At 42.8% G+C, this 25,619-nt stretch overlaps 1 protein-coding gene across 5 annotated transcripts in view; it reads right to left on the bottom strand.

Moving 5' to 3' along the window:
• Window positions 1-650: 650 nt before the first annotated feature.
• Window positions 651-25,619, bottom strand: part of LOC139747986 (equilibrative nucleoside transporter 1-like) — a 177,951-nt gene continuing 152,982 nt past the window's right edge. The window contains exons 5-14 of one of the 5 annotated variants that reach the window (XM_071660512.1): window positions 20,145-20,226; window positions 14,303-14,466; window positions 11,894-11,988; window positions 8,391-8,441; window positions 6,568-6,800; window positions 5,932-6,012; window positions 2,654-2,848; window positions 1,762-1,958; window positions 1,245-1,271; window positions 651-1,120 (exon numbers count right to left, since the gene is read on the bottom strand). In XM_071660512.1, coding sequence (XP_071516613.1) covers window positions 1,247-1,271; window positions 1,762-1,958; window positions 2,654-2,848; window positions 5,932-6,012; window positions 6,568-6,800; window positions 8,391-8,441; window positions 11,894-11,988; window positions 14,303-14,466; window positions 20,145-20,226 — 1,123 coding nt within the window. In that variant the 3' untranslated portion in view covers window positions 651-1,120; window positions 1,245-1,246. Of the gene's footprint in view, window positions 1,272-1,761; window positions 1,959-2,653; window positions 2,849-5,931; window positions 6,013-6,567; window positions 6,801-8,390; window positions 8,442-11,893; window positions 11,989-14,302; window positions 14,467-20,144; window positions 20,227-25,317; window positions 25,474-25,619 lie in introns of those variants that run through there. The other 4 variants (XM_071660509.1, XM_071660511.1, XM_071660508.1 and 1 more) reach the window with 4 other exon arrangements.

Consider the following 25,619-nt stretch of genomic DNA (forward strand, 5'->3'; position numbering starts at 1 on the left):
CCCCCCGCCACTTGCCTCCGTCATCAAGGTGTCTTTAAAAAGGAATTTTAAGGTACTGCAGCTTAGACTAGAACAGACCCCTTATTCGTGGTTTAGCGTAGGGATAGGAAGGTAGATATGATTGTGTATGTAAGAGGTTACAAGGCATGTTCCATGAAACAAGATGGAAGTGAATGTATTGAGTGTCTAGGTATGAACTGGCAACGTTTCCAGGAATGAGTGAAAGTGAGGCTGTTATGTGGGGGGAGAAGACGCACAAGAAGCTTTCTGGGTAATGGTTTAGTGAAAAGAGGAGAGGTGGTGAAAGTCTTGCGGAAGACGGGTATTGTGGATGCTAATGGCTGGTCGTATGTCACTACTAAAGAGAGCCTTTGATGTGGAGATGTTTGACTGTAAGGGGTCACCTTGGCGAAGGTCTGTGCTAGATTTTGTGGGCTCAAATTCTCAAATGCAGGCAAGTGGCGTACCGCTGCATCATGTTGCTGGGGTAAAATATATATATATATATTTTTTTATATATATATATATATATATATATATATATATATATATATTATATATATATATATATTATATATATATTTTATATATATATATATATATATTTTATATATATATATATATTTTATATATATATTATATATTATATATATATATATATATATTTTATATATATATATTATATATATATATCCCCGTCTTCCACTGTCTGATGTCAACCCAGCGCTGTGGCGTGTGCGCTCGTCGCTGTTGTCTGAAGGTTCCTCAAGCCTTACAGCTTAGCTCTGTGGGGGCCTTGGTAAACGTCCGTTCCCTCCTCAACCCGCGGAGGGTGAAAATATTTTCCAAGTGCAGTTGTTGTCGCTCTAGTGGACGGCCCTCCCCTTGGTTCTCAAGGGCCGCCCTTCACCCTCCTCGATTTCCTCCTCAAGACTCTCTCTTCTCCACCCGACTCGACCTTCTTCCTCCTGAAGGGAGGGTGTGGTGGTTTGGTCCTTCCTACACAGGCCCCCACAGAGCAACCAGGGCCACGGACAATAGGGACCCCGACACCATTCCAACGCCCAACATGGCTGCCATTATTGCTCCTCCGACCTCCAACTCGCCACTCTCCAACAACCTGATGGAGGAGAAAAGACAACATTGGAGGCGAACACTTAATGATGCTGGGGAAATATATGAACTGGATATTCGACATATATTGGATATTCTGATACATTAACTGAATATTCTAAAGAAATTACCTTTAAAAGAAGAAAATCCTTTGGAATCTGTAAAAAACAATGTAAACAGTACAGAAAGACCTTGAATGGAAGGGAATAAAGGGGAGCTTTTGAGTAAAAGTGGCTGTGTTACGTACAAGTGGGAGGGAGTGAGGGCTGTAAGGAATCAAGCCTCCACAATTATGTGGGAGGGAGGCTGTGCAACACAAGTGTGGCACAGTGAATGAATAATGTTCGGGTTTGTGTCAGTGTTCGGATGGGTAAACCCTTCGGTAAGAAGAGGGACACAGACGTCATGAGCCCACGTCATGAACTACAGATGGGTAAAGACTTAGGCAACATGACCATAGACGCCATGAGCCCAGGTCATGAACTACAGGTGTGTTAACACTTGGGAAAACAAGGGGTCCACACCTCACACTCTAAACGAACTTAAGGCGCTACCTCCGTCCATCTCATGACTTCATTTCGAAGTGAAATGGTCTGAAAAGGGACCTAGGTCCGAGGACCACCACAGAACCAACTATCTACGACTTACGAGGGGTAGTAAATAACCGTCAAGGTGCTGATGTAGCCGTTCGTGAAGGCGAAGAGGAACAAGAGGACGATGTAGAAGGCGTCATGGTCGAAAACGGTAGGGAAGGTCTTGTCCTTCCCGTGGCACAGCATGAGGAGGGGAACGAAGACGAGGCGCGCTGATCCCATCACGTGGAGGAGGGGCCCATGGGGTCCTGGCTGGCAAGGAGGAGGTATATCATTGATGAGTGAGGCGATAGATGAATCTACACACACACACACACACACACACACACACACCAAAAACGTGAGGTGATAGATGAATCTCTACACACACACACATCAATAACGTGAGGTGATGGATGAATCTCTACACACACACACACACACACACCAATAACTGTCCTATCTATCTATTTGTGTATGCATTCGACCCCTGCATCTTTGTCAGCAACGCCACAAGTGACTGTGAAATCTAACCTTGTCATTCATCAGCTTGGAGATGAGTGCCATTCCTCGCAGTTTACGAAGTGGATAAAGAAGCTCTTCTTATCTCTCATAGATAAGTACCACAGGGGGGGGGGGGGTCCTTTGTTCAAGGACCATCGCTATTTCGCCCGATGTGAATGACTTACCAGAAATGACCCGACTCGAACGTGAATATGTTTGCTGATGATGCTGAAATGGAGTGGTGGGGGAGTAAAATAAGGAAGCCCTGCAGTTACTTACAAGTGGAGACCACGTCGCATTCCAAAGATGGTCTGATGCACGGAGGTGAACCAGAATCACATACAGAATAACCAAGACGAGGCAGAACGAAAGGTGACCTTGATATAGATAACAAGGCCAAGTAAAAAAAAAACCGAAAATGGAAAAAGATACAAAAAGGGGTGGAAGAACTTGTTGGTACCAACCCATTTGACCAGACGTGGGGCTTCTCGGCCTAGCCAATCACCCACGTTGAAGAGGAGGAAGGTAATGGTGGGTTGGAAGTAGACTTCGGTCCACTGAGATTCTGGGAACACGGATGTGATGTACACCAGCACGGCTGGGTACACCATTAGCGTTACGAACAACGTCCCAGCGAAGGTTAACCCCATCAGCCACACCTGCAGGAGAAACGAGGGTGGTGTATGTGTGTTCTACCAGGTGGACTACACCTCTACCAGGGACGAGGGTGGTGTATGCAGTGTTCTACCAGGTGGAGGACGACTACACCTCTACCAGGGACGAGGGTGTATGTGTGTTCTACCAGGTGGAGGACGACTACACCTCTACCAGGGACGAGGGTGGTGTATGCATGTTCTACCAGGTGGAGGACGACTACACCTCTACCAGGGACGAGGGTGGTGTATGCATGTTCTACCAGGTGGAGGACGACTACACCTCTACCAGGGACGAGGGTGGTGTATGTATGTTCTACCAGGTGGAGGACTACTACACCTATACCAGGGACCAGGGTGGTGTATGTGTGTTCTACCAGGTGGAGGACGACTACACCTCTACCAGAGACCAGGGTGGTGTATGTTCTACCAGGTGGAGGACGACTACACCTCTACCAGAGACCAGGGTGGTGTATATTCTACCAGAAGGAGGAATACTACACCTCTACCAGAGACCAGGGTGGTGTATATTCTACCAGAAGGAGGAATACTACACCTCTACCAGAGACCAGGTGGAGGACTACACCTCTACCAGAAAAGGGTGGTGTGTGGTCACTAGTGGCTCGTAAAAGACACTGGTACTCCAAGGTCACTAGTGAAATTCCTGAATAGAGTCGTACATGAGAGGATGTACATGGGTACAAGTAAGAATTAGGATTGAAAAGCAAAGATTCAATGGGAGAAATGGCTTGTACAGTGCACCTGTAAGATATAACAGATGTACAAGGTACTAGTTAGACAGGCAGGTGTACAGGACTAGTTAGACAAACAGGTGTACAGGACTAGTTATACAAATAGGTGTACAAGGTACTAGTTAGTTAAACAGGTGTACAAGGTACTAATTAGACAAACAGGTGTACAAGGTACAAGTTAGGGAGACAGATGTACTAGTCTCTAGTAAGAGACACACACATGTAGATGTAGAGATAACACATACTTGCTGTACAGTGCAGTGATACAGTCCAGGTCTTTAAGCTCCTTGTTCGAACCCCTTCGTCCAACCAGATACAACCAGGCCCAGCGGCTACTGTTATCTATCCAATCAAGCCACAACTTCTATATAGAGGTTGTAGGGACCACAACTTCTATATAGAGGTTGTAGGTACCACAGAGTAGAACTATTTCTCTCACGAAGCCTTCAAAAAACGAAATCTGTGCCTCCAAAAGGGAGGGACGAGAACCTCCAAAGCATGCATTAGGGGCGAAACCTACCCCCAGCAATAGACCCCAAACACAAATGCCCCAAATTGCCCAAACTGTCGGGGCTACGAACGGGGGATGGGGGGGGGGGGGATGGGGGGCCCACATCATGAAGCTATGCAGGCCAACAGACACGTTTAGGGATGCAGTTAAAGACAGCTGGATGGTGTTAGCTGCGAAACATCCCATTTGGGATTGAAACATCCCCTTTGGGATTGAAATATCCCAATTGGGATGCAGCGAAAGGCAGCTGGATGGTGTTGGCCACAAAAACATCCCATTTGGGACTGAAACATCCCAATGGGGATTTAGCTGAAGACATCAGGATGAGGTTGGCCACGAAACATCCCATTTGGGCATGAAAAATCCCGCTTGGGATTGAAACATCCCAATTGGGGATTTAGCTGAATACATCAGGATGTTATTAGCTACGAAAACATCCCATTTTTGGGCATCTAAAGACAGCAAGGGTGGTGATGTTAGCTCTACGAAACATCCCATTTTGGGCATCTATCTAAAGACAGCAAGGGTGGTGATGTTAGCTCTACGAAAACATCCCATTCTGGGCATCTATCTAATGACAGCAAGGGGGGTGATGTTAGCTACGAAAACATCCCATTTTGGGCATCTATCTAAAGACAGCAAGGGGGGTGATGTTAGCTACGAAAACATCCCATTTTGGGCATCTATCTAAAGACAGCAAGGGTGGTGATGTTAGCTCTACGAAAACATCCCATTCTGGGCATCTATCTAAAGACAGCAAGGGGGGTGATGTTAGCTACGAAAACATCCCATTTTGGGCATCTATCTAAAGACAGCAAGGGGGGTGATGTTAGCTACGAAAACATCCCATTTTGGGCATCTATCTAAAGGCTAATGTGTGTGATACTAGGAGACCTTACCTCCACTGCTCCTTGTACCTCCCTCCAGGTTACTGGTAACCATGGAGATCACGACGCGTCGGGCAGAAATGGCCTGTTACTCCCACCACTTACCAGGGTCAGTGTAGACACATGGATGCGTGTGACGGCTTTATGTGTGTATGTGTGACGGCGTTACGTGTGTATGTGTGAAGGTAGGTGTGTGTGTGTGTGTGTGTGTGTGTGTGTGTGTGTGTGTGTGTGTGTGTGTGTGTGTGTGTGTGTGTGTGTGTATGTGTGTGACGGTGTTACGTGTGTGTGTGTGTGTGTGTGTATGTGTGAAGGCGTTACGTGTGTGTATGTGTGACAGTGTTACGTGTGTGTGTGTATGTGTGAAGGTGTTACGTATGTGTATGTGTGAAAATGTTACGTGTGTGTGTGTGTGTGTGTGTGTGTGACGGTGTTACGTGTGTGTGTGTGTGTGTGTGTGTGTGACGGTGTTACGTGTGTGTGTGTGTGACGGCAGCAGCTTAAGCGTGACACCACGCATGTCAGTAACACGTCACACAAGTGTGACTAAGGCTGTGTGACACCCGAGAGCTCAATTGGGGCAATACAGACATATATACACAACACTAACAACACAAGAGTCTATTACGACCTACAACTTACAACACGAACCAGCACAACACATATGTTTGTCTACTAACACGCAAGTGTGTAAATAACAACACTTGCGTCACACATAAGAAACACCAACTATATCACAAGTACAACTCAAATGTAAACACACTCGAACACTGAATAAAGGAGAGAGAAGTAAAAAAATTTCTGCAAAACATAAGATTTTAGCCAACACTTCAAAGTGTTTCGCCAGCAACACTGGCACACGTGCATCATCAGCAAACACTACAGTGTTTCAACAGCAACACTGGCATACTTACCCACGGAGCCTGCAGGCTAACTCACCTTCTTAAGGACAATCGAATAAGAGACGCAATAACTTCTGGTCTCTGGGTTCAGCCCGCTCTTCACCCTGGCGTAATACCCCTGTAAGAAATATGATGAACACCAGCTTAACACTGAGAATAACAAGATAAAAGATGCCTTTACTGCCAAATTGTATAGATGATACAAAATGATCATTCTTTAGGGACAGAAGTTCAATTCAAGGTGAAGAAGTATAAGATTATAAAACATTTTGGATAAAACATCACGTAAAAGTACCACCTAATCATCTATTGGACTCAGTATGCTATATCAGAGGAGTTAGAGCGTCTATAGATGGTGAAACAGTTGATGGACTCAAGATGCTATACCACAGAGGAGTTAGAGAGTCTATAGATGCTGAAACAGTTGATGGACTCGGGATGCTATATCACAGAGGAGTTAGAGCGTCTATAGACCGTTAAACAGTTGAATGCTCTCTTGAATCTATCGGTGCGTTATAGAGGCAATAGCCAGTCGTCTTCCTAACCTTAGAAAACATATTATGATCGCATAGACGCTGGAATGCACCTCTTTCTCAAACCTCCACCAACAATGGCCCACAAGGTTAGCTAAGGGGCCTCGACGGGAGACAGTGGCTTAATTTCAAAAACTTACAGTTCTCGTGAGGTAAATGTACCCCGCCATGGTGAGGAGGAGGAAGCCATCAGCGATGGAGAAGAAGACGAGGCCACTGGTCACTGGCTCCTCCCCCACCAGGAGGGATAGGATGCGGGCCAGGGAGGTGAAGACGCCCGCGATGGCCTGGCCAGAGGCCATGCTCCTCATGCACAAGGAAGGGAACAACCCTGCCAGGCCGTAGGAGGAGCCCTGGAAAACTGCCATGCAGACTAGAAGGGGAAAAAGAAAGGATGGGGGAAAAAAAAAGGAAGACCGTTAAAACCGTTAGGCGACATGGGGTCTTCGAAGTACGGCGACCGTTAAAGCCGTTACATTTGAAAATTTGAATTCAACGATTCACTCTGCTGCTTTCATCGTTAAGACTACACTGATGGCCTTAATTCTCTTCAGTACCACTACTTAAAGTCTTATATTTCCTGATGTAAATGCTACTGTAAATTCCTTGAATATATTACGTTGTCTTTCCCAGTGGAGAGTTAATAGACGTTCCTGACTACACTAATGAAGGCAGTACCACAGCCCACTGCCTCTACCACTGTGGTTCCATTATCTATACCACTCCCTCAGTAATACCATACCTTGTGTCTTCCTAGTTCACTAGTTCTCTCCTTGTATACCACTGCAGAACACAACCTTAACCCAATGCCTCTGGTATAATCCACCAAGAAGCTAATGCTTCTAAGAATACACTCATCCGTCGATTTTCGTGCAATACAATTCCCGCCAGAAGCCTCCAGTTACAGAGCATTTGTTAATCCTCCTGCCCTTCCTGATGTATGCCAGGTCATGGATGAGGTGCTGCTTTCGTAAGTCTGTCTCCTCCACTCTAAAACCACTTGACCTTCTTCTCTTCCTAACTCTGAATGTCCATTCTCGCACTTCTTTTTCTCGCACTGAACATATGGTCTACGTTAATTCGAACCTGTGTGGTACCTGCGAATGGGGGGGGGGGGGGGATAGTAACCTAGTCAAATCTAACAGTGTAATAACGTAATTATTACTGATATCTTTCTCTAAATCTCACTCGGGGTTTCTTCATTCAAAATTCTAAACACTACAATTCACCCCTTTGGTAACTCAAGTATATAAGGAATACCTATATCCTCCAGTCTATCATGGAAATCCTAAATTTGCTTTCTATAAGCCTCATATATATATATATATATATATATATATATATATATATATATATATATATATATATATATATATATATATATATATATATATAAATTTCTTAATAGCACGATCAATTCCTAAAGGAATCCCATCATTGTCAAGAAGGATATAAACAATGTCAAGTCATACCACGACCCCTGAATCATTAATGGTTTCTATAAAGTCCTCCTTCGTCTGTAGATCCAGGGACATCAGACAACACGGAATATAATCATAAACAAACAACCAGAGACTCTTCTTGCACTCCTAAAAGAAGGGGGGGAAAAAAAACTCTATGAACCCTATTGAGAAACATCCCTAAAAGAACGATCTCACAGATATCTCATTAAACACCTTAAAAAATGGGAAAATGAAATGGCAAATAAAAAATGGCATTTTGAAACTCAAGTTTCTTGAGCTGGGGAAACCAATGAGAAATGTGATAAAACTTCAATGTTTTCTTCCCATGTTGCCATTGGCAAATAACCTCCCAATTCAACATGTTATTCTACAGTTCACATACGTTAACCAGAGAGCAGGACTGGAGATGACATTACCTGTGATGATTGTGGCTATCAAGTGGGTGTAGGTAGAGAAGGAAAGGCTTTTAAAACACTGAAATTTCTGTGAAGTTGACTTACCGTTCATAATGGCCACGATGATCATAGTGATGATGAAGAAGGTCAGTTGCCCTGTTGGGTGGAGGGAAAGTCTCCTTAAATACTCTCTCTCTCTCTCTCTCTCTCTCTCTCTCTCTCTCTCTCTCTCTCTCTCTCTCTCTCTCTCTACTGCGTAGGGAGGTAGCCTCAGGAACAGCTAAGCCGCCTAGATACATTTCTATGGGTTTTTTCCCTCCCTTTGACTACTTCAAGTGCCCTGGTTAAGCCTACTGACAGCACGTCGCTCCCTGTATATCACATAACTCCAATGTGCATTATCCCACGCAAGCCTTTCACTTGCAATATACAGGAACTATAATGGAAAATGTTTCCAAAAGTGAGTTTGATATGATGTGTGTGTGTGTGTGTGCTGCAGCGCACGCACGCACGGCCAACGAACAACTTAAACACCTCCGCTTATTCAGGGTCTTTGGCGAGACGTCCGCGAGGTCTCAGAGTATACCCAAGTGCTCTAGAATCACAGACCCCAGCTTATGTGGCGTCCTACCCTCCTCCCACACCATACACACAGACCATCCTCATGAGCCCCGAGAGAGAGAGAGAGAGAGAGAGAGAGAGAGAGAGAGAGAGAGAGAGAGAGAGAGAGAGAGAGAGAGAGAGAGAGAGAGAGAGAGAGAGAGAGAGAGAGAGAGAGAGAGAGAGTTAGCATTAGGTACAGGCAAAAAGGGCGGTCTCCCTTATTCAAATTTCCACTCTCTATCCCCTGCCAAATCCTACAGACCTTTCCCTGGTTTCCCCTGAGCACTTCCTATGCCCTGATTCAATCAAAGACGGCACGTTTCCCCCCGTATATCACATCATTCCAATTCGCTCTGTCCCATGCACGCCACACACCTCCATCACTCGGACCATCTTTCACTTCATCCTTCCATTTCATCCCCGGCCTCCTTGTTCTTCTCCTTCACTTTTGAGATATAGATCCTCTTCATCTACCTCTCCTCACTCATCATCTCCATTTGTCCAAACCATTTCAGTGCACCCTCTTCAGCTCTCTCAACCACATTCCTCTTACTACCACACCTCTCTCTCTCCGCCTATCACTACTGACTCACACAGCCCAGCTCATATCACATATAGTCCTCATTTCTTTCATTTCCAATACATCCACACTCCTCCGTACTTTATTTCACCAAAGGTTTAAGCCTCACATCATTATAGCACCGTCGGATTGACTATACCGTCAAACATACCCATTATTTGCCCTCAGAGACAATGACCAGTCTTTCCAAAGACTCCTCATTTCACCCAGCAGATGAGCCCTCTCTCTCTCTCTCTCTCTCTCTCTCTCTCTCTCTCTCTCTCTCTCTCTCTCTCTCTCTCTCTCCTATGGCTTAAGTGAATATCCCATGGTTCCATCTACTTCTACGTCTATTTCCAGGTATGTGAAATCTCTAATTCCTACAAATTCTCTTTTGTTCACACTCATGCTCAAGCCATCTTAGTCACAGCAAATAGGCAACTCCCTCACTTGTCACTTGCCAAGCCTCTCCAACCCGAATAGACTCACACACCCAATCCTCTTCCCAAGACCATGTGCAGGCTTCCGGAGCCACATTGTTCCTCTCAACTCTGATGCTCTGCATATGCCACCACACTCTGAGTCATGTAACAAAAGACTATCGTTATAACAAGTTCTAATCATAACAAGAACATTCCAATACCTTCATATACAACCTTAAATGAAATAATGCATTCTATGTAAAGCCAGATTACATGATCTTTTTCCTATGTGTCTAAATACATATAGTCAGATTACATTAAAAGAAACTTCTGCGTTATATTACATTGATTTTGTGTCTATATAAAGACAGATTACATTAACATTTCGCTGAGCATCTGTGTACAGTCAGATGACAAAGATAATTTTCAGTGCACGAAAGCAGATTATAAACCAACACTTTCAAAGGATAAAGCTGTTCAGGCAAAGGAAGTGGTCACACTGTATATACACAGCACAGTCAAAATACTGTATCAGCACAATCAAAAAATTTACTGACTACATCTAATTGGTAAAAGCTTAAAAGACAATTACAATCTAGTGTCTAAATTGTTATATAGTCTACCATCTAAGTAGCAAATGAATTCATCTAATTCTAAAATACTCTGGACTCGAGCAGTACCCAAAGCAATCACAATATAGCAGAAGCATCAAGTAAAGCAGAGAAGAACAGGCAGATAAAACAGGAAAGAGCAGAACGTACGAAAGGGCCCTTTCGTCCACTTTCAAGCTCAACGGATACGCAATACAGTTTACATAAGCGTATTTGATACTTTTCCGAAGATAAGCGTAAACAGACTAATGCGTTTCACACCACAACACTGACGCTACAATGTTCTTAATCTATGATTAAACATGGATAGTCTACAATGATCATAACCCATCGTCTTTATCAGCACTTGATATACACACTTAGCCCATCGTCTTTATCAACACTTAACCATGCAGATAACATTACAGAGAAACATTTATTATGATACATGAGACGAAATGCCACTCCTATTCTATACCTCAAGAGATCAGGTCTACTGATGTGTAACAAGACCCTAAAGCACTTGTCAGATGCCATGGTCTAATATGTCATACTGTCGAATACAAAGTTGTTACGGTACTTTTTTGGCTGTGTGTACATGTATTGTCCAACACAAAATAGCTAAGGTACTTTTTTGGCTGTGTGTACATGTCGTATTGTCAAACACAAAATAGTTTAGGTACTTTTTTGGCTGTGTGTACATGTATTGTCAAAAACAAAATAGTTAAGGTATTTTTTTGGCTGTGTGTACATGTCGTATTGTCAAACACAAAACAGTTTCGATACTTTTTTGGCTGTGTGTACATGTCGTATCGTCAAACACTAAATAGTTAAGGTACTTTCTTGGCTGTGTGTACATGTCGTATCGTCCAACACAAAATAGTTAAGGTACTTTTTTGGCTGTGTGTACATGTCGTATCGTCCAACACAAAATAGTTAAGGTAATTTTTTGGCTATGTGCACATACAGCCTCCGGGATCATCCCCACACATACAAATATAACTCATGCCAAGTGAGTTATGGTGAAGCGTGAAACTAACAAACACACTTTTAAACAAGGACGCCTTATCTTTCCCTCCCCACTTGACACACGGAAGCGGACTCGTCGAGAGAGAGAGAGAGAGAGAGAGAGAGAGAGAGAGAGAGAGAGAGAGAGAGAGAGAGAGAGAGAGAGAGAGAGAGAGAGAAACGCCACACTCACAAGCAGCGAAAGGAAGTTGGACATCAGATAGGTCCAAGCCACGTCGAGGTCTCTCTCGACTTTAACAACATAACAAAGCAAAGCTTTAAGAGGACAGAAAGGGGAGGGAGAAAGGGAGAGGAGGGGGAAAGGGAGGGAGAGAGAGGAGGGATGGCAGATGGCGGACGGACAGAGCCACAGAAACCTCACTCACTCATCTGGCCCCCCAAAAAAAGAGGAGGATGAATACGTACATGAGTCGGAGTTGAGGAAGGTGAAGATGGTGACGAGGCACATTACGAATAAAGAGAGAGCCAGGGATCCCAAGTGACGTACACCCTCGCTCACTCTGCCGGAAAGGGGGAACCAGCTACATCTCTCTCTCTCTCTCTCTCTCTCTCTCTCTCTCTCTCTCTCTCTCTCTCTCTCTCTCTCTCTCTCTCTCTCTGTGACACACACACACACACACACACACACACTGGAAGGGCTCTATTTGAAGGCCTGGGAGAGAAGAGAGAGAGAGAGAGAGAGAGAGAGAGAGAGAGAGAGAGAGAGAGAGAGAGAGAGAGAGAGAGATTGGACATATTGCTGGAACTGAGTAGTGGAAGCCAGCCTTCCTTCATCTAGAGAAATGACATGGATACTTTTCATACTTGGAGACACTTATCACTACTACCACTACTACTACTACTTCTACTGCTACTTATACTACTACTACCTACTACCTCTACTGCTACTACTACTACTACTACTACCACTACTACTTCTCTCCTACTACTGCTACTTATACTACTACTATCTCTACTACTACTACTACTACTACTACTATTACTACTACTGCTGCTACTTATACTACTTCTACTACTGCTACTAATACTACTACTTCTACTACTGCTACTACTTCTACTACTTCTACTACTACTACTATCAAATCGAAGACTCTTGGAAATGACACTGGCGAACCACTGAAAACCTCATACGAGTATCGTAAAAAGCCACTGAGAAAAGGCGAATCAGCCAAGCGAAGAACATGTGTAAGTCATTTAACTCTAACTATGATGATTAAGTATTCAGATTAAACCATTAAGTATTCAGATTAACCCATTAAGTATTCAGATTAAACAATTAAGTATTCAGATTAAACCATTAAGTATTCAGAGTAAACCATTAAGTATTCAGATTAAACCATTAAGTATTCAGAGTAAACCATTAAGTATTCAAATTAAACCATTAAGTATTCAGATTAAACCATTAAGTATTCAGATTAAACCATTAAGTATTCAGATTAAACCATTAAGTATTCAGATTAAACCTTTAAGTATTCAGATTAAACAATTAAGTATTCAGATTAAACCATTAAGTATTCAGAGTAAACCATTAAGTATTCAGATTAAACCATTAAGTATTCAGAATAAACCATTAAGTATTCAGAATAAACCATTAAGTATTCAGATTAAACCATTAAATATTCAGATTAAACCATCAGCCACTCAGATTAAACCAATAAACACTTAGAATACCCAGATTAAACCATCAGCCACTTAGATTAAACCAATAAACACTCAAAATACCCAGATTAAACCATCAGCCACCCAGATTAAACCATCATCCACTCAGATTAAACCAATAAACACTCAGAATACCCAGATTAAACCATCAGCCACCCAGATTAAACCATCAGCCACTCAGATTAAACCAATAAACACTCAGAATACCCAGATTAAACCATCAGCCACTCAGATTAAACCATCAGCCATTCAGATTAAACCAATAAACACTCAGAATACCCAGATTAAACCATCAACCACCCAGATTAAACCATCAGCCACTCAGATTAAACCAATAAACACTCAGAATACCCAGATTAAACCATCAGCCACCCAGATTAAACCATCAGCCACTCAGATTAAACCAATAAACACTCAGAATACCCAGATTAAACCATCAGCCACCCAGATTAAACCATCAGCCACCCAGATTAAACCATCAGCCACTCAGATTAAACCAATAAACACTCAGAATACCCAGATTAAACCATCAGCCACTCAGATTAAACCATCAGCCATTCAGATTAAACCAATAAACACTCAGAATACCCAGATTAAACCATCAGCCACCCAGATTAAACCATCAGCCACTCAGATTAAACCAATAAACACTCAGAATACCCAGATTAAACCATCAGCCACCCAGATTAAACCATCAGCCACTCAGATTAAACCAATAAACACTCAGAATACCCAGATTAAACCATCAGCCACTCAGATTAAAGCAATAAACACCTAGAATACCCAGATTAAACCATCAGCCACCCAGATTAAACCAATAAACACTCAGAATACCCAGATTAAACCATCAGCCACTCAGATTAAACCAATAAACACTTAGAATACCCAGATTAAACCATCAGCCACTCAGATTAAAGCAATAAACACTCAAAATACCCAGATTAAACCATCAGCCACTCAGATTAAACCAATAAACACTCAGAATACCCAGATTAAACCATCAGCCACTCAGATTAAACCAATAAACACTCAGAATACCCAGATTAAACCATCAGCCACCCAGATTAAACCATCAGCCACTCAGATTAAACCAATAAACACTCAGAATACCCAGATTAAACCATCAGCCACCCTGAGGAGGGGGGGGGGACTGACCTCCTGACGATAGCAGTGTTGACAATGAGGAAGACGGTGCAGACGACGTTGGCAACGATGACCTGGGTCGGGGTGAAGGTGATCTGGAGGGGCGTCAGGGGGGGGTCCAGGTCGCCCCAGTACTCCTCCCCCAGGCTGGTGTTCCGCAGCTTGTACTGCCAGTACTGGGGGGGAGGGAGTGGTTACTGGTTGTACTGGGGGAGTAGGGACTGGTTGTACTGGGGGTAGGGACTGGTTGTACTGGGGGAGTGAAGTGGTTACTGGTTGTACTGGGGGAGTAGGGACTGGTTTTACTGGGGGTGTACTGGTTAGTGGTTGTACTGGGGGAGTAGGGACTGGTTGTACTGGGGGGGTGGAGTGGTTACTGGTTGTACTGGGGGAGGAGGGGTTACTGGTTGTACTGGGGGGGGAGGAGGGGTTACTGGTTGTACTGGGGGGAGGAGGGGTTACTGGTTGTACTGGGGGGGAGGAGGGGTTACTGGTTGTACTGGGGGGGGAGGAGGGGTTACTGGTTGTACTGGGGGATTGTACTGGGGGAGTAGGGACTGGTTGTACTGGGGGTAGGGACTGGTTGTACTGGGGGTAGGGACTGATTGTACTGGGGGAGTGGAGGGTTTACTGGTTGTACTGGGGGGGAGGAGGGGTTACTGGTTGTACTGGGGGGGAGGAGGGGTTACTGGTTGTACTGGGGGAGAGGAGGGGTTACTGGTTGTACTGGGGGGGAGGAGGGGTTACTGGTTGTACTTGGGGGGAGGAGGGGTTACTGGTTGTACTGGGGGGGAGGAGGGGTTACTGGTTGTACTGGGGGATTGTACTGGGGGAGTAGGGACTGGTTGTACTGGGGGAGTGAAGTGGTTACTGGTTGTACTGGGGGAGTAGGGACTGGTTGTACTGGGGGAGTAGGGACTGGTTGTACTGGGGGAGTAGGGACTGGTTGTACTGGGGAGTGGAGTGTTTACTGGTTGTACTGGGGGCTATGGACTGGTTGTACTGGGGTGGGGGTGGGGGGGGTAAGGACTGGGAACTGGGACAGGAGAACTGGTCGTCCTCTGGGCGAGTAAAGTAAGCTAGTGTGAACTACATTACAAACACAACCTCAGGAAAATAAACAATAAACAGATTTACATAACATTAAAATATCCTTAATTCCCTTAAATGAACCTTAAAATATTATCTTAATTCCCTTAAATGAACCTTAAAATATTATCTTAATTCCCTTAAATGAACCTTAAAATATTATCTTAATTCCCTTAAATGAACCTTAAATCTCATCTTAATTCCTTTAAATGAACCTTAAATCTCATCTTAATTCCTTTAAATGAACCTTAAATCTCATCTTAATTCCTTTAAATGAACCTTAAATCTCATCTTAATTCCTTTAAATGAACCTTAAATCTCATCTTAATTCCCTTAAATGAACCTTAAATCTCATCTTAATTCCTTTAAATGAACCTTAAATCTCATCTTAATTCCTTTAAATGAACCTTAAATCTCATCTTAATTCCTTTAAATGAACCTTAAATCTCATCTTAATTCCTTTAAATGAACCTTAAATCTCATCTTAATTCCCTTAAATGAACCTTAAATCTCATCTTAATTCCTTTAAATGAACCTTAAAATATTATCTTAATTCCCTTAAATGAACCTTAAAATATTATCTTAATAACCTTAAATGAACCTTAAAATATTATCTTAATTACTTTAAATGAACCTTAAATATTATCTTAATTCCCTTAAATGAATCTTAAAATATTATCTTAATTACTTTAAATGAACCTTAAATATTATCTTAATTCCCTTAAATGAACCTTATATATATCATCTTAATTCCCTTAAATGAACCTTAAATATAATCTTAATTCCCTTAAATGAGCCTTAAATCTTGATTCCCTTAAATGAAAATGAAAATGTCATCTTAATTCCCTTAAATGAACCTTAAATCTTGATTCCCTTAAATGAATCTTAAATCTCATCTTGATTCCCTTAAATAAACCTTCCTCCTCTTCCTCTTCCTCCTCTTCCTCTTCCTCCTCTTCCTCTTCCTCCTCTTCCTCTTCCTCTTCCTCCTCTTCCTCTTCCTCCTCTTCCTCTTCCTCCTCTTCTTCCTCTTCCTCTTCCTCCTCTTCCTACCTCCCTCGCCTACCACAAACCTTCCTCTCTCTCTCTTCCCAACCCACCACAGAAGGTGGTGATGGGTGGTGATGGGTGGTAGAGAGAGGGAAGGGGAGGGACCACGACCACTTTGGGGATATACAATACAGTGTCTTGCCCCCCCCCCCCCCCCCCCCCCCCCATCACCTCTTACGAGCGAATAGCGTCTCGAACGACTCATAAGGGCGAGTTGTACTATACTCCCCGGGTAGGACTTTGACCCTTAAAGGAGGAAGGGGGGGGGGAGGGCCCCCCTCTGTGTGTGTGTGTTCCCATCACTGGTTTCGACAACAGCAATGGGGGGGTGGGGGGGGCCGGGGCCCTAGTCCATGTAAACAGAGAGAGAGAGAGAGAGAGAGAGAGAGAGAGAGAGAGAGAGAGAGAGACACGATCAAGGACTCTGTTCGGTCCAGCGAGTGGTATAATAAATGGGTAAGACCCATTTCCACCCATCCCTCCATCCCCCTTCCCCACTCCAAAAGGGATCAGAGCCATATCGTCTCTCTCTCTCTCTCTCTCTCTCTCTCTCTCTCTCTCTCTCTCTCTCTCTCTCTCTCTCTCCCGACGCGCCCCACACACACACCAGCCCCCATCTCTATGGAGTCGCTCACCTGTGCCTTCACCGATCACCAGTTCCCGCCAACCCATCACCGCTTGGGAACTCGATAGGGAAGGAATGGTTAGGTTGGTGTAGGTGTACTGGTGATGGTAAGGGCTGGTATAGGTGTACTGGTGATGGTAAGGGCTGGTGTAGGTGTACTAGTGATGGTGTAGGTGTACTGGTGATGGTTGGGGTGGTATAGGTGTACTGGTGATGTTTGGGGTGGTATAGGTGTACTGGTGATGGTAAGGGCTGGTGTAGGTGTACTAATGATGGTGTAGGTGTACTGGTGATGGTTGGGGTGGTATAGGTGTACTGGTGATGTTTGAGGTGGTATAGGTGTACTGGTGATGTTTGGGGTGGTATAGGTGTACTGGTGATGTTTGGGGTGGTATAGGTGTACTGGTGATGTTTGGGGTGGTATAGGTGTACTGGTGATGGTAAGGGCTGGTGTAGGTGTACTGGTGATGGTAAGGGCTGGTGTAGGTGTACTGGTGATGGTAAGGGCTGGTGTAGGTGTACTAATGATGGTGTAGGTGTACTGGTGATGGTTGGGGTGGTATAGGTGTACTGGTGATGGTAAGGGCTGGTGTAGGTGTACTAATGATGGTGTAGGTGTACTGGTGATGGTTGGGGTGGTATAGGTGTACTGGTGATGGTGTAGGTGTACTGGTGATGGTAAGGGCTAGTGTAGGTGTACTGGTGATGGTGTAGGTGTACTGGTGATGGTAAGGGCTGGTGTAGGTGTACTAGTGATGGTATAGGTGTACTGGTGATGGTAAGGGCTGGTGTAGGTGTACTGGTGATGGTGTAGGTGTACTGGTGATGGTGTAGGTGTACTGGTGATGGTGTAGGTGTACTGGTGATGGTGTAGGTGTACTGGTGATGGTGTAGGTGTACTGGTGATGGTGTAGGTGTACTGGTGATGGTAAGGGCTAGTGTAGGTGTACTGGTGATGGTGTAGGTGTACTGGTGATGGTGTAGGTGTACTGGTGATGGTAAGGGCTAGTGTAGGTGTACTGGTGATGGTGTAGGTGTACTGGTGATGGTGTAGGTGTACTGGTGATGGTAAGGGCTAGTGTAGGTGTACTGGTGATGGTAAGGGCTGGAGAGTAGATGGTAGAATGGTCAATACTAGGGGAATGGGGGGAGGAGGAAGAAGGTGGGTAGATAGAGAGATAGATAGATAGATAGAGATAGAGAGAGAGAGAGAGAGAGAGAGAGAGAGAGAGAGAGAGAGTATCAATTCCGTTGACGATTTCTACAAAACACTTCCTCTCTCTCTCTATATATATATATCCTCCCACCCCACTCCCATTTCCCCCTTCCCCTTCTAAACAACCCCCATCCCCCCTGTGACGTAACACTCGTCCGAACAGGTTAACGAGGCCATTCAAGACGAGGTCGCGTGTCATTAAACAACGCGTCGTCGCTACTGGCTGAAGGACAGAGAGCGAGCGTAAAGGAGGAACCACAAGATGTCTATTATTCTCCATCATCTCAAACAACCCAGTGTGATGGGTGGCAAACCGTCCCATGGATGGTTACTGTGGTGATGGGGTTGGGGGGAAGGGGGAGCTGGTACTGGGTGATGGTTATTGTGATGCTGGGAGGGGGGGGGGACTGGGTGATGGTTATTGTGGTGATGGGAGAATGGAACTGGGACTGGGTGATGGGGGACACAGATCCTGTTCGTTAGCAACATATTATCTGTGGTTATCTGGTGTTATATATCCTTATCTATTAACCTCAAGTAATTAAATAAATCATTCAAAATGTAATTAACTAAAATCGATAATTACCAGACTGAATATATATATATATATATATATATATATATATATATATATATATATATATATATATATATATATATATATATATATGGACGTCCCGTTGGCAAAATGTAAAGTTTATTACGTGTTTCGAACCATAAATGGTATATTTCGAACCATAAATGAAATGTTTCGTACCTCGAATGATATATTTCGAACCGCAAATGATATGTTTCGAACCCTGAGACAACTCTGTACCAAAACCTTGAATTATATTGAAGTCATTCTGTCAGTCTTTTACCCTCTCTCTCTCTCTCTCTCTCTCTCTCTCTCTCTCTCTCTCTCTCTCTCTGGGGGTCGGCAGTGTTAAAGAAACCATCAGACACGAACGAGACTGTACCATTCGTGAGACGAATGCTAAGAGTTGATATGGAGGTTAAAATCAAGGTTAAAATCAGCCTTTTCCCCCCTTATATGGAGGGCCTTTTCCCCCCCTTTTTTTCCACTATGAGTCGCGCTGTTCCGCAAGGTGAACTCATGTCCCCTCCACTTTTTTTTTCTCCCCTCAACGCTTTCCTCTCCTCCTAAAATAACTTACGAAAACGCGTCTGGCATATAAATCGGGTCAGCCGATGCTATCAACATTCACGAACGTTATCTGTGGACGCGTATCATATAAATCAGGTCTGTCAGGTCCCACGAACACGACAGAAATTCATTCGTGGGTCGGGTCAACTCCATCTCAACTCCGGACCATCGCTTACCAAAACATTGCGTCAAAGTCTAAAACCTAGTTTAAATGGTGTCGTTTTTTCTCGTTTTTTTTCTTTCCAAAAAAAAAAAAACGGCCCTGTACTCCAGAAAAAATAGCCATCGCCTTTGATTTGTATATATTAACCTTCACACTACGAGAAGAATAGCGCGAAATGCCACTAGTTGACAAGATTGGATTTGGATCATCGACCCAGACATTCCAAACCTATTTATGTCAAACTCTTCAAAAATTCTAAGGCCCAGAACATCATCCCTAGCTGGGACGGGACCTAGACAGTGATACACCACAACTGGAAGCTGGAATGAAGAGATTAAAAGACACTAAATACAAAAATATGAGAATATTTCTTGAAAAAACACACAAAAAAATAATTTTCTCCAGAAAATACTTTAGTAACTCCTTCTCTCTCTAGCAAATGAGGGCTTTGCATCTGAGGTGTTTGGTTTTTGTTTTGGCTACAGCTACATCCACACTACACACGAGAACACTTGTATTACACAATGACTTAGCCTTGAAGAACAGAAGTGGTGAAGAACATACTGTTTCTGCGGTGATGAAAAAATTCCAAGGCAGCAAAGTCGCCATTCCAATGGCGTAGAACACCAGAACAACACCAAGGGGTCTGAAATGATAAATGATACAGTGTTCACATAGTATTGCGTATGTACAACACAAGGTTGATATATCATGGTTGCCATATAGAACACAAGGATGATATATTATCCATATAGAACACAAAGATGATATATCATGGTTTCCGTATAGACACAAGGATGATATATTATCCATATAGAACACAAGGATGATATATTATCCATATAGAACACAAGGATGATATATTATCCATATAGAACACAAGGATGATATATTATCCATATAGAACACAAGGATGATATATTATCCATATAGAACACAAGGTTGATATATCATGGTTCCCATATAAAACACAAGGATGATATATTATCCATATAGAACACAAGGATGATATATTATCCATATAGAACACAAGGATGATATATCATGGTTTCCGTATAGACACAAGGATGATATATTATCCATATAGAACACAAGGTTGATATATCATGGTTCCCATATAAAACACAAGGATGATATATTAACCATATAGAACACAAGGATGATATATTATCCATATAGAACACAAGGTTGATATATCATGGTTCCCATATAAAACACAAGGATGATATATTAACCATATAGAACACAAGGATGATATATTATCCATATAGAACACAAGGTTGATATATCATGGTTCCCATATAAAACACAAGGATGATATATTAACCATATAGAACACAAGGATGATATATTATCCATATAGAACACAAGGTTGATATATCATGGTTCCCATATAAAACACAAGGATGATGTATTATCCATACAGAACACAAGGATGATATATTATCCATATAGAACACAAAGATGATGTATCATCCGTACAGAACACAAAAATGAAATAATTTCTACATAGAACACAAAAATACTATATTAAGCTATTAAACTATCTATCGTGTTGGGTCCAATTCTGTTGCAACATACGGGTGTGTGGTGCGGTTTTCACATCTATTTCTTTCCTTCCACCGCTCAACTTTTGGAACGCTTCACCTCTGCATGTCTCTACGAGCAGCTGAAACAATGAGGAGGGGGGGGGGGAGAGGCTCGTTCTCGTGGGTGATTAAGCCCCAGGGAACAAATGACGTGACCACCAGTACCTCATGGCGTTCAATGAGTTCTACAGCACCGGTAAATGCGTTCGAAAACCAACACACATACCCACACACCCTCCCCCTTCGTCGCGACATTGCGCTCGTAATGAAAGCCTTTATTAATGAACGCGAGGTAAGGTAGGGTGCTGAATTTCACGGAATTGGAGGGGTTAAATAGCCAGGAGAGAGAGCCCCCCCCCCCCCCCACACACACACACGCACACACACAAACCAGAGTCAGCTGGGCTAAACTGGACATAAGTTGAAGAGTGGAGTGAGGTTGGAGGCTGTATATGCTTCGTCCACACGAAGGTAAAATGTTTCAGGGAATTGGAGACAACAGACAGGGAATTGGAGACAATAGACAGGGAATTGGAGACAATAGACAGGGAATTGGAGACAATAGACAGGGAATTGGAGACAATAGACAGGGAACTGGAGACAATAGACAGGGAATTGGAGACAATGGACAGGGAACTGGAGACAATAGATAGGGAACTGGAAACATCAGAAAGGGAACTGGGGGACAATAGACAGGGAATTGGAGACAATAGACAGGGAATTGGAGACATCAGACAGGGAATTGGAGACATCAAACAGGGAATTGGAGACATCAGAAAGGGAATTGGGGACAATAGACAGGGAATTGGAGACAATAGACAGGGAACTGGAGTTAATGGACAGGGAATTGGAGACACCAGGCAGGGAATTAGAGACATCAGACAGGGAACTGGAGACATCAGACGGGGAATTGGAAACATCAGAAAGGGAACTGGGGACAACAGACAAGGAATTGGACACATCAGACACTTTGTTCTTTAGAAACTAATAAAAATCGAGTCTTACAATGTTTGTTGGGCAAGTATGATACAAAGGCTCTGAGTATATTCCATATTTCCCATCATATTTTCCCTCTCTGTTTACTATTATTTTCCCTACGAATCACCAGGACCAGTGGAGGTGGAACCTATTTAAGGTTTGACAAGGGCGGTAACGCGAAGGAGCAGTGAGTGTGTGTGAGGTTGCACAAGATACGATTCTCAAGAGAAACCCCCCAAGCATTTGATCACCGGCTTTCGTTTTCTGTGGCCCGAAGCTCAGACACGAACGCTGTAAACAATCACACACACACACACACACACACACACACACACACACACACACACACATCTGGGTACGTGTCCAGCAGTGCTATACACGAGCCATGTCAATCATAAAACGCTGGGAGGAATCAAGGACCCAAATTACTTGAAAAGTTACTGTTATGTAGTATTTTTAAGGACTTATGAGGACATTTGTACGTCCAGAAGTAGAAATATTAAGAGTTTTGAGGGAGGTACCTTTTCAACACTGCATGCAATGATGGTCAACAAGGAAATCGCGCAAAAAATTACCAGATTTGAATAGTCTTTGTACTGGTCTTGAGTTGCAAATAGAGGGGAGATATCGTTAAAACAATACGGACGTAATTTGGAAAAGCTCCAGTAAAACTTTCAAAGTCGTAGACGGACCATAATTGTAAATGAGAGGATAATATGATTATCATTTTCTTTCCTAAAACAAAATCAAAAATGACGGAAGGATGAAGTGTAGGAGTGGTTGTTGTTGTCCAAGAATGTAGCACACAGGAAACACAGGAAACTGAGAGAGAGAGAGAGAGAGAGAGAGAGAGAGAGAGAGAGAGAGAGAGAGAGAGAGAGAGAGTAAAAAATCGTGTCAATCAACTTGAAGAAACTGTGAGGAGACTTATTAGACCCCAGCGTATGAATCCCATTACGATGACAACAGCAAAGAAAAGAGACCCTAAAGGAGTGATAAACCTACGCATCATATAGTCAACTGGTCCACTAACGTACCGTAAAGGCAATTAATTAACCGTACAAGACAACGCAACCAAAACAAAGACCCTTTAAAATAATTTTCCTGTATTTACAAACGCAGATAAAAGGCCTGTCCTTAATCATTTTCCTGCATCTGTATTTCCAAGTAGTGTCCCACTGGGCTTGTCGTGAGGCCTGTTACCCAATTTCGAGACTAGCAGTGGTAGCTGATGGTGGGGTGGACTGACACTGAGAATCAAAATTCCTAAGTGATACGAAGCTGGGGGGGATAAAAATAATATATCTACGACAGATAACGAAAGCCTGGAGCTTCGACACTGATGAACTGGGTTTACAACTATTATATGGCATTTTACAAACAGATGCTGGGAAAGTCTTAAATCACCGTGCTAAAATGGAGAAGACATTCCGCCAAGTTACGAAAAAAAAAGAAGGAAAACGAGGAAATAGATGAGTGTAATAAGTTAAGGTCATCTTGAGGCAATTAAACAGTGCAAAGAAGTGGTCTAAGATGGGTAGAAAAAAAAATTACTGGTGCGTCCATAGTTTGGTCAACCCATCCAATTTCTTGCCAACCCGACCAATTTTTGGCCAACCCATCTCTACTCTCTCTCTCTCTCTCTCTCTCTCTCTCTCTCTCTCTCTCTCTCTCACACACACACACACACACACACACACAGAGTCTGGAAAGGGGAGAGTGAGGTCTGCTTGGTGCTTTGAACACCCTTTTCAAAAACTGTGGTGACCATTTCCATACCTATGTGTTGCCCCGTGGTAAAACATATCCTCACACAAGACACCAAAAAGTGTATGACAAGAATATCCACTGCATACGAGCGATATTAGCTTGCAAAGTATATTTCAGCTACAACCCAGACATTCCCCCTGGAATATGAAGTCATTAAGGGATCAGCCAAAGGCATAATGTCACTGTATTCCCTGTATGTATATTACAGAGTCTTTACAGTTTTAATATACCGACTAGATTTACATTTTGAACACCGTGGAACTGAGTGTCGACCTGTAATTTGGAAAGGGACAGAGATCCTCATATGAATAACTCATTATAATTCAACTAATTTTCACGACCTAATATGAAAAGCTAGCCATAGTGTAACAGAATATATATATATATATATATATATATATATATATATATATATATATATATATATTATAGTTAATCACTGTTTCCCGAATCAGCAAGGTAGCGCCAGGAAACAGACGAACAAAGGCCGATCCACTCATATACACATATATATACATAAACGCCCACATATACATACATAGACATATCAACATATAAATACACATACAAAGACATCAAATAAATACACATGTATATATATGTACATTGTAAATAACCTTACTATAGACTTGAGTGCTTCAAATGAGGGGACAACGTCAAATGCTTTCCGAAAATAAATTTCCATCAATGCTGATTTCCAGTCCTTTTACAACGTTACGAGTCTTGATTATATTGATCAATATTGTTCGTCATTAATCATAACGATTGTTCATACTGAACAGCCATCATATATAGATATAAAATCCCTCAGTTAATTACATCAGTGAGTTTAAATGGACGATGGTTGTATGGTAACACTCGTCTTTATAGAGGCCATGTTTCTCTCAAAATCTAAATCCAATAATCAAATTCAAAATTCAAATCCAGTAATTTGCAACACCCTAAACAGAAAGGTCATTAGAATATGTTCAGGATCATTTAATGTTAATTACTTTATGATTAACGAACACTACAGTGATCTATGGCATATAGAATGAACGATGTATAAAAACCCTTTGTGAGAACTTAAATATATCAATTTTTTTTCATAAATTCCCTTTGTGAGAACTTAAATATATTAAATTTTTTTTCATAAATTCCAATCTAATTGGATGTTAAAATATACCCAGTTTTCTTCCATATTTTCCCCACCATTGTTACAGAAATCATCGTGTGGCCAGAACCCATCTGGGCCCAAAGATCTTGCTCCCCCAACCCCACCCTTTCGTGCATATGACATAAGACCGATTGTCCTACGACGGTGGTTCGTTGAGAGCATAAACAAGGGAGCGGTAAACGATTGTTAGCTCGTGAGTGCTGTCAAATCACTTCTTTATATAAACCCCTCTAAGTTTACTTACGTCTTTTCCTGTATATGGTCCTCCATTTCCGTTGGCAGGCGTATGCACCTTGTGGTCACTAACAGCGCGTCAAAACCCCATTAAAATCACCGACAACAGCTAAAAATGTGCCAGTCCATAATCCAGCAGAGGTGCACCGGTCACACTGAAGGCAGGGTCAACACTAGCCCCACCAGCCGACTATACCCAAGCGTTCTGCCCACCACACATGTTGCCATACGAGAAAAAAATAGACCTTTTGTTTTTTAATTCATTCCTTACGTTGAAATTCCTAACTTGTTAGCGCCATCTGCCTTTCTGTT

The sequence above is a fragment of the Panulirus ornatus genome, chromosome 71, assembly GCF_036320965.1.
Source record: "Panulirus ornatus isolate Po-2019 chromosome 71, ASM3632096v1, whole genome shotgun sequence".
Taxonomy (NCBI): domain Eukaryota; kingdom Metazoa; phylum Arthropoda; class Malacostraca; order Decapoda; family Palinuridae; genus Panulirus; species Panulirus ornatus.